Source organism: Musa acuminata, unplaced genomic scaffold, assembly GCF_036884655.1.
Source record: "Musa acuminata AAA Group cultivar baxijiao unplaced genomic scaffold, Cavendish_Baxijiao_AAA HiC_scaffold_1104, whole genome shotgun sequence".
Classification (NCBI taxonomy): domain Eukaryota; kingdom Viridiplantae; phylum Streptophyta; class Magnoliopsida; order Zingiberales; family Musaceae; genus Musa; species Musa acuminata.
This window is the reverse complement of record NW_027021317.1, coordinates 225,826-236,768: the sequence shown is the minus strand read 5'-3', so window position 1 is coordinate 236,768 and position 10,943 is coordinate 225,826. Positions and strand designations below refer to the sequence as shown.

General features: G+C 38.0%; 1 protein-coding gene across 1 annotated transcript; it reads left to right on the top strand.

Moving 5' to 3' along the window:
- The first annotated feature begins 1,813 nt into the window (after positions 1-1,813).
- On the top strand, positions 1,814-5,826 carry LOC135666479 (probable nucleoredoxin 1-1). Its single transcript, XM_065178049.1, has 5 exons — positions 1,814-1,847; positions 4,232-4,333; positions 4,409-4,974; positions 5,050-5,508; positions 5,584-5,826. The coding sequence occupies exons 1-5, from the start codon at positions 1,814-1,816 to the stop codon at positions 5,824-5,826; spliced, it is 1,404 nt and encodes a 467-aa protein (XP_065034121.1).
- Positions 5,827-10,943: the final 5,117 nt, after the last annotated feature.

Sequence of the window (10,943 nt, the reverse complement as noted above, 5' to 3'; positions counted from 1 at the left end):
CATTAATTAAATTGTCTTATATGGTTTGGGAATGCAATTCAACCTAAAATGTAGCCCCATATTAGCAAGATGGTTAAGCATCATCATCTTGTTTGCTATCGCATGAAAAAATGCATCAAGATAGTAGCTGAAGCTGATTTAGTTTTTATGTGTTGCTCTTTCTTTAATCAAGTGAATGCTTCCATTGGTGTCTATTAGGCTTAATTTTACATGCAAAAACAAGTTGCTTGACAATAAAAATATTTTACATGTAAAAATATTTTACATGCAAAATCAATAAAAATATTTTAGAAACTTTAAAACAAAAATAATGATCATCTATATATATTTTAAATTTATTTTTGAAGATTTTTAAATGCTTAAAAATCTTATATATTATTTTTACATTTTTATAATAATATATGAATATCACTAGTATATTATTTGTTATTTCTAATTATGGTTTATATTTTTTATATTTTCATAAAAAATAAAAAATAATGATCATATGAGATTTTGCATGATACTGATCATGTTTTGATCTAATGCATTTTATTCTTTGTTTCTCTCAGAATACTAAATTAAACTTTGTGAGTTAAAAGTATGATTTGTTATTTTAGTTGGAGTTAAAATCTTAAATTCACAATCTATAAATAAAAACTCATGTAATACTTTATGCATATAATGAGGAGGGAGAGATCAAAAAAAAAAAAAAACCTCAAATTAGTCCTAGAGATTATAAAATTTTAATTTAATAAGGGTTTTTAACTTTAAATCTTTTATATTTTGCTCGATACTCTCTTCGATGATTTCTTAATACCCAACATTTTATCAAGAGATTTCTCAACATGATACTAGAGAGCTTTTTGAATTTTTCTATCATTTAAGGAATTTGGGTTTATAATATTTTAGTAAAAATAGAAAAAATGTCCCAAAAAAAACACACACACACACACAATTAAGAAGAAGTTAAATAATGGATAGATAAAGCTGAAATCTTCAAACAGACGAGTTGGTAGCGTCCATTAGTTGTGGATGCTTCTTTTGAATCATTTGACATATCATATATTTAGGAAGGGAGGGAATTTAATGTAATGTGAAGTACTATTTTTTTAATAGAAATATTACATTCGATAAATTGGTCTCCTTATTTGTTGACACAAGATATAAACCTGATATAGCTACTACTGTCTCGATTTTGTGTTGAAATGGATTGTTGATTTATACGCTATTTCTCTTCTGAGAACATGGAACATATCCTTCGATTAGTACGTGCGATTATCAAGGAAAATACCTTTCGCGTCTAGTCTCGAGAGAATATCTTTTTTTTTTTTAGATCAAGAGCAACATTAAAGTTAGAAAGTTGGTCGAACTTGTTGAATCTCGTATTTTGATGATGAAACCACTTGATATATGTTAATGATTTAATCTACGTTTTGAGTGACGCAGGATACTTCGATCAGGTTGAAACAATTAAAGCAGGAAAATCATGTTGGGCCGGAGGAACATGTTAAAAGATTGGACGTCGGGCCGGTGGATCGGTCGACGTATCGACAGAAGGCTTCGGGCTGTAGATTCGGGCATCGGGCCAAAGAGAGCGGATATTGCGCCGAGGACATCGGAGTTGCGGAGACAACTGGCCGATTGGGCAATAGGCTGCAAGAGAGGACGTTGTGCCAAAGAATCGGACGAAGCGTCGAGAGACCAATGACATGCCGGACAACGTGATTAATGCTTAGTATTAATTGTCTCGATCGAAGTTTTGTTTTACGTGTGCAGGATTAACTACGATGAAAGTAAGATATGCAGCAGGATTTGCGCCGGAGTCTAGACAATGATCACGTTGAGAGTTCGAGAGTTCGACGGAAGTTCGGACGGTCATCGGAGGTTCTGCGGGAACAAATCCGAGAAGTCCAGGAGCTTGCCAAAGAAGCTCGTCGGAACTCGCCAAGTGGATCGTCGCAAGTCCAAGAGTTTGCCGAAAGTCCGTAGGAGAATCACTGAGGGTTCATCGGATGATCGACGGAAGTTCGCCGGAAGCTCGACGGAAGAAGCGATTGACGTACCGGAGCAAGTTGCAGTAAATATCTTAGGAAATATCGTAGTTAGCACAATGATTAAGTTAGAAATGGAGGTGATCCTATTAACTTAATCTTGGGATAATTGGCCCCTGAAAGACCCAAATTAGGCCGAATGGATCAACCCATTTGGACCCTGATTTCTGCCATGCGGTTGCACCGCCTGAGCTCAGTCTTCGAGCTCTGGCAAGAGGTGCAACCGCCCCTGACAAGAGGTGGCACCGCCTGAGCTCGGTCTCCGAGCTCTAGCAGGCGGTTGAACCGCCCTAGTCAGGCGGTTGCACCGCCTGAGCTCGGTCTTCGAGCTCTGGCAGGAGGTGCAACCGCCCCTGACAGGAGGTGGCACCGCCCAAAGGCTCAGTCTTCGAGCTTTGCCAGGCGGTGCAACCGCTCCAGTCAGGAGGTGCAACCGCCAGACCCCGGAATTCCGGGAGATGACAGTTTTGAGCTCGGAATTCAAACTGGTTTGGAACCTATAAATACCCCTCCCATCCCTGGGTAAAATATACAAGCATAGAGAGATTAAAAGAGAGAAAAAGCTGCTGCAATCTCTAGAATTTCTCTCATCTAGCTTAAGTGTTAGAATTCTGTTTAAGAGAGGAGAGTGAGTTCTTGTAAGGGTTGTCTCCTAAACCCGGTAAAAGGAGAAGAGGGGTGTAAGAAGGAGGTTGATCTTCGCCTAGTAAAGGAAGATCATTAGTGGATGCCGGTGGCCTCGACGGAAGAGGAATTGGAGGAGTGGATGTAGGTCACGATTGACCGAACCACTATAAACTCTCGTCTTCTCTGGTTTGCTTTTATTCTTGCTACTTACCTTACTGCAAACCTCCATATGTGCCTTACTTCCTCATTACTTTTGCCGCACTCATTTACGAACTCGCTTTCAAGTTAAGTTTCCGAAAACGGTTTTACGTCGGAAACGATTTCATCGTACGAACACAGTTTGTTTTTAATCGTAGAAGGTTTTCCGCTGCACTAATTCACCCCCCCCCCTCTTAGTGCTCTTGATCCAAACAGAACTTGGACAAGGATCGCATGCTGTGTTTATCCCATTCATGACTCCAAAACGAGTGGGCATCACTGTTGGGACTACGGATACTATATAAGTGTGGAATCATCTCATCAATTAAGGGCTTCATCTGAAATCCAAGATCAAGATCAAACTATATATATATATATATATATGCATATATATATATATATATATATATATATATATATATATATATATATATATATATATATGCATATATATATATATATGCATATATATATATATATATATATATATATATGCATATATATATATATATGCATATATATATATATATATGCATATATATATATATATGCATATATATATATATATATGTATTTATATGTATATGTATGTATATATATATGTATGTATATATATATATATATATATATATATGTATATGTATATATATATGTATATACATATACATATGTATATGTATATGTATACATATATATGTATATATAAGTATATATATGTATACATATTTATGCATACATATAGCAATAATTAAATTAAGATTGGCATCCTATTTTAGTCATTCATATAGGGCTTGTGTAGAACTAGCATCGATTGTTGCACCACCCCTTCACATAATTAATGTAATCATCGAGATTATTTTCACTCATTTATAATTTAAAATTATCTTAATTAGATCTTGCTTTATTTGTATTGATCCATTTGTTTGTTTGTGTAATATGATTAAGGAAATAATTAAAATATATATAATTAAGAAAATATCTAAATTCTATTTTCTTAATGGTGTGGACAAGTTAAGAATTTAATTATTTTATTGATTAATTTATTTATTTATTAATATAAAAAGTGATTTTTAAATATATCCTTAAGGGGAAATCCCCTCCCCCTACCGATCTTGCTCCTCTTCCCCCCCTATAAAAAGAGAGGATCAGACTATTTATTATTCATCACTAGTGAGAAGATTGAGAGGAAAATTTATTTCGAAGAAGGTATATCTTTTATCTTTTATCAATTTATTATATATATTTAAAAAAAATAGTCAAATGATGATATTAATGTTTATAAATTTTTAATTATATAAAATAATTTTAGAAATTAAAATTATCTTAAAAGATGTATGAATAAAAATAAAATCATGTTTAATTAATAAATTAAGGTCTCCGAGCTGTGGCAAAATATGGTGTAAACGGGTATCCATTTACTGTTAAGAGGTTCTACGAGTTGGAGGCGGCTGCTAAGAAGGAACGGAGTCTTCGAAGTCTGTTGGTTTCGCAGTCCCGGGACTACTTGATCTCCAATGATTGATCCAAGGTAATCGATGATCTCCTTGTAGGAAGAGAATTAAACTACATTCTTGATCCGCCAGCTTACTACCACCATCTAATCTACGCTAAATTGAAGCAGGTTGCCGTGTCGGATCTCGAAGGAAAGATTGTGGCTTTTTACTTCTGGATTAATATTCCTGATAAATACGGCGGTCCCAATAAGTTGACTCTGGTGCTGGCTGAAATCTATAGGAAGCTTAAGGAAGCCGGGGAGAGCTTCGAAGTTGTGCTGGTGCCATTAGATGATAATAAATCATCCTATGAACAAGGCCTGGCAAGCATGCCATGGCTCGCGATTCCTTTCGAAGACGAGGGCTGTGAGAAGCTTGTCCGCTTCTTTGAGCTCTGGCCCTTCCAATTATCAACCGTGCTTGTGATCGGTGCCGATGGGAAGATTATGCTTAAAAATTACGATAGGCTCATCTCCAAGTATGGAGTTTTAGCATGGGAAGCATTCCCGTTCTCTAAGGAGCAACTGGATTTATTGCCAGAGAAGGCAAAGGCCGCACAAACACTGGAATCTCTTCTTGTTGCTGGGGACCTCGATTATGTCATTGGGAAAGAAGGCTTGAAGGTAATGAATTGAGCATATAGTGAATCCACAGCTTGGTATTGTCAATGGCTAAGCCCTCATCATTGTGTTTGACAGGTTCCAGTGAAGGAGCTTGTTGGCAAGACCATCCTCTTCTTCTTTACAATGAGTGATTCGTTTTATTGCCAGAAATTTCTTCCCAAGCTGATCGAGGCATATCACAAGATCAAGCGCATGGACAGTGCTTTCGAGGTGATCTTCGTCCCTATGGTTTATATGGATTCGGGTGCTTTCGAGTTCTTCTTACGCATGCCTTGGTTGGCGGTGCCAGTGGATGATGAGAGAATAAGATCTTTGGAGAACACTTTAGAAGTTCATTACGTCAACACCCTGGTTGTCATTGGTCCTACAGGTCAAACGATCACAGAGAACGCCGGAACTTCGTTGAAGATGTATAGAGCCGATGCCTACCCGTTCAGTGAAGAGAGGATCAAGGAGGTAGAGATGGCACAGAGACTGGAATCTCTTCTTGTTGCTGGGGACCTCAATTATGTTATTGGCAAAGAAGGGTTGAAGGTAATGAATTGAGCATATAATGAATCCACATATGGGCATTGTCGATGGCTAATCTCTCGTCATTGTGCTTCACAGGTTCCGGTGAAGGAGCTTGTTGGCAAGACCATCCTCCTCTTCTTCTCGATTCGTAGGTCCGGTACATGTCGCGGATTTCTTCCCCATCTGATCGAGGAATATCACAAGATCAAGCGCATGGACAGTGCTTTCGAGGTGGTCAACATCTCAATGGATAAGGATCGGGATTCCTTTGAGGAGTTCTTCTCCGGCATGCCTTGGTTGGCGCTGCTGTTCGGTGATGAGAGGAAGGAATCTTTGTAGTGTACTTTCAAAGTCGATATCCTCTACCCCTCCCTGGTTGCCATTGGTCCTACAGGTCGAACTAGCACAAGGAATGCCATGCATTCGTTGGCGACCCATGGAGCCGATGCCTACCCGTTCAGCGAAGAGAGGATCAAGGAGTTGGACTAGAAGATAGACGAGATAGCAAAGGGATGGCCTGAGAAAAGGAAGCATGAGCTCCACGAGAATGGGAAGTTGGAGCGAAGCCAGTACGACTTATATAAGTGAACACTTGCACAATTGTATTTGGTGGGATTAGGTTAGACTATTCCTAATTTAACCCAATCTAAGCATAGTTGATACCTAAGGGATCTGACCTAGATCATTAATTAAATTATCTCAGATGGTCTGGGGATGCAATTCGACCTAAAATGCTGTTGGGAAGAAACCTATTAATGTGGAATAATCTTTTCCCTCTTTGTGTATCAAAATGAGTTCCTTATCAAAATACCAACTTGATATCCAAATGAAAATATCAACCAACACAGCATAAACAATAGAGCAAATAATCAATCACACAATGAGACCAAATCTTTTTAACATGAAAAACCCAATGTGGGAAAAACCACGGGACCGTAGTCCACCTCAAACTTCCACTATCAATAATAATGATAACAGGTTTACAGTAGGTCTTCTCTAGAATAACTAGAGGATCAAAATAACATCAAGAACATAGATCTTGGCTAGAATAGCATATCATCATCACATAGGTGGATCTCCTCCAAAAAGAATTCTAGGTCTCACAAAGTGGATATTGCAGGAAAATACCTTAGAGAGGGTAAACTGCAGATCAACACCGTTAGGATTGTAGAGTTTGCTGCAAGGATTCCCCACATAAAATTTGGGCCAAAACTAACAACGTTTGACCACCGATCGTCAAGCAGAAAACTCAGAAATCTTACTTTCTCTCTCTATTTCTCTCTCCTCTTTTCTCTACATGCGACGCCGTCGCACGCAGCACGCTCTTACTCTCATCTCACCCTAATTTCGTTCTCTCTAATCCTCAATTAGTTGATTTGGGCTTATAGCCCAAATTGTCCAAGCCCACATATGGACTGGACCCAACAATTCTCCCCCTCCAGCTCATATGGTGGGCTGTACCAAGCCCGCTCTTCGCCTACATGCTTCAAGCTTCTCCTTAGGCAAAGACTTTGTCAACATATCTGAACCATTCTCATTGGTATGCACTTTTTCCAATTGTAATTCTTTCGTCTCAAGCACATCACGAATCCAGTAATATCTCACATCAATATGCTTGGATATAGAATGGTATATTGAATTCTTGGAGAGGTGAATAGCGCTTTGACCGTCACAGTAAACAGTATATCCTTCCTGTTTCAAGCCCAATTCCTGTAGAAACTTTTTCATCCATAAAGCTTCCTTGCAGGCTTCAGTAACTGTTATGTATTCTGCTTCTGTGGTTGATAGAGCAACACATTTCTGTAACTTAGACTGCCAAGAGACTGCTCCTCCTGCAAATGTCATCAAGAATCCCGAAGTGGACTTCCTGGAATCAGTATCACCTGCCATGTCTGCATCTGTGTAACCTTCTAACACAGGTTCATCACCACCAAAACATAAACATAACCTGGAAGTACCTCTTAGATATCTTAATATCCATTTCACTGCTGCCCAATGTTTCTTTCCAGGATTTGAGAGAAATCGGTTAACAACTCCAACTGCATGAGCTATATCTGGCCTAGTACAAACCATAGCATACATCAAACTGCATACTGCAGATGAGTAAGGCACTCTGGATATTTCTTCTTTTTCTTTCTCACTTGTAGGACATTGTTTTGAACTCAGCTTGAAATGACCTGCAAGTGGAGAACAAACTGCTTTGGCTTTACTCATGTTGAATCTTTCAAGAACCTTTTCAATGTAAGTCTCCTGAGATAGCCAAATCTTCCTTTTCTTCCTATCACGAAGAATCTTCATGCCAAGTATTTGTCTCACCGATCCCAAGTCTTTCATGGCAAAAGACTTACTTAGCTCTCTTTTAAGCTTTTCAATTTTTTCAACATCATGACCAATAATCAGCATATCATCAACATATAGCAGTAAAATAATAAAATCATCATCTGAAAATTTCTTCATAAACACACAATGATCAGATGTGGTTCTATCATACCCTTGGCTCATCATAAAGGAATCAAACTTCTTGTACCACTGTCTAGGTGCCTGTTTGAGTCCATATAAGCTTTTCCTAAGCTTACATACCAGATTTTCTTTTCCCTTGACTTTGAAACCTTCTGGTTGCTCCATGTAAATTTCTTCTTCTAAGTCACCATGAAGAAATGCTGTTTTTACATCAAGTTGCTCAACTTCTAAATTCAAGTGGGCAGCTAAACCAAGAACAACTCGGATAGAGGACATTTTCACAACCGGAGAAAATATTTCTTCAAAGTCAATACCTTTCTTCTGACTGAATCCTTTCACAACTAGTCGTGTCTTGTATCTTTGTTGTGAGCTATTGTTTTCAGTCTTCAATTTATAAACCCACTTATTCTTGAGAGCTTTCTTCTCTTTCGGCAACTTTACCAAGTCATAGGTGTGGTTCTCAAGCAAGGATCTCAACTCTTCTTGCATGGCATTAACCCACTCATTCTTATTCTCATGTAGAATAGCTTCTTGGTAAGTTTCTGGCTCTCCCCCGTCAGTAAGCATAACATACTCATGTGAAGGATATCTGGTAGAGGGTTGTCGCTCTCTAGTGGATCTTCTCAATGGAATCTCAACTGGTGGTGGAGGTGCCTGTTCAGTTGGTTCAGCATCATCAACTGTAGGTGTATCATCACTAGTATTCTCACCACAATCTTCTTGTTCATCTCCCCCATGATCATCATGAACTATAGGTGAAGGAATTGGACCCAAACTCCAAGGAATATAAACAGAGGTTTCTGGCTTCTCAACATTATCACCATCATCAAACAATTGGTCTTAAAAAAACACAACATCTCTGCTTCTAATAATCTTCTTGTTCACTGGATCCCATAATCTGTACCCAAACTCTTCATGACCATATCCCAAGAAGATACATGCTTTTGCCTTATTATAAAGCTTGAACCTCTCATCTTTGGGAATATGAACAAATGCTTTACACCCAAAGACTCTCAAATGATTATAAGATATATCTTTTCCTCTCCATACTCTCTCTGGAACATCACCTTGCAGAGGAACTGATGGAGAAAGATTTATCAGGTCAATTGTAGTTCTCATAGCCTCCCCCAAAATGACTTTGGTAACTTGGCGTGGGAAAGCATACACCTAATCCTTTCTTCAATGGTTCTGTTCATCCTTTCTGCCACACCGTTCTGCTGAGGAGTTTTAGGAACTGTTTTCTCAAGCCTGATACCATGGAACCTGCAATAATTCTCAAAAGGACCCCTGTACTCGCCACAATTATCTGATCGAACACACTTGAGTTTTCTGCCAGTTTCTCTTTCAACATTGACATGAAACTCCTTGAAAGCATCGAGTATCTGGTCTTTAGATTTCAAAGCAAAAGCCCAAACTTTTCTAGAATGATCATCAATAAAAATAACAAAATAAAGAGCACCTCCAAGAGTTCTAGTTTGCATAGTACAAACATCAGTATGAACTAAATCAATAACATCATATCTTCTAGATGATGGATATGTCTGAAATGCAACTCTATGTGTTTTTCCAGCTAAGCAATGATCACAAGATTTAAGAGATGTACCTTGTAACTCTGATAAGAACTGCTTTCTAGCAAGAGTTTGAAGTCCCTTCTCGCTGATATGTCCAAGCCTCTTATGCCAAAGATCTATACTTTCATCTTTTCGAATTGCATTAATCTCTCCTTTGTGTAGCTTAGCTTCCATGACATAAAAAGAGTTAATCTTCTTTCCTTTTGCCACAATTAGAGAACCTTTAGTGAGTTTCCATTTACTTTCACCAAAATAATGTGTAAAGCCCTCATCATCAAGTCTACCTGTAGATATCAAGTTAAGACAAATATCTGGAACATGCCTTACATCTTTGAGTATCAATTTGCTCCCAATACTGGTCTCCAAGCAAATATCTCCAATACCCACAATCTTAGATGTACCATTGTTTCCCATTCTGACATTACCAAAATCACCGGCAGTGTAAGATCTAAAGAAATCACCATGAGAAGTAACATGAAATGAAGCACCAAAGTCAATTACCCAATTACTGTCCTGAGCTACAAGGCTAACACAACCTTCATCACAAACAATAGTGATATTACCTTCAGCAGCAACTGTATTGGTCTCTTTCTCATTTTTCTTCATTTCATTCTGTTCTCGCTTCCAAAACCTACACTCTTTCTTCATGTGACCTGGTCTGTTACAGTGAAAACATTTGATACCTCTTCTAGACTTGGATCTTCCTCTATAACCATATGAATTTCTGCTATGACTTCTTCCACGTCTTTCTTGTTTTTCAGTAACAAATGCACCAGAAGAAGATTCACCCTGTTCTTTCCTTCTGGTATCTTCATTTAGCAAACTGTCTTTAACCATATTTATAGTTAGAGTCCCCTCTGGCGGAGTTACAAATAGTCACCACATACGTTTCCCAACTTTCTGGTAAAGAGCTGAGAAGCAATAATCCCTGCATCTCATCATCTATATTCATTTTCATAGCAACCAACTTGTTTGCAAGACTCTGAAATAGGCTTATGTGCTCAATAATGTTACCACCGTCTTTATACTTCAAATTTACAAGTCTTCTAAGGAGAGAAATTCTATTTCCCATTGTCTTTTTCGCAAAGAGGTTTTCTAACCTTTGCCAAACAACATCAGCTCTGGTTTCATCTGAAATATGCTCATACAAGTTTATATCCATCCATCTTCTAATATAGGTAATAGCTTTTCTATGTTGAACTTCCCATTCTTCATCGTCCATAATAAAAGGTTTATCTTTAACCTTGATAGGCTTATACAAATCTTTGCAATAGAGCAAATCTTCCATCAGACGCCTCCAAGTGGAATAATTTGATGAGTTCAACTTAATCATACCATCTGACTCCATTTCAATCACACAAGAAAACTAGCACCAAACAACCTGATGCTCTGATACCACTTGTTGGGAAGAAACCTATTAATGCG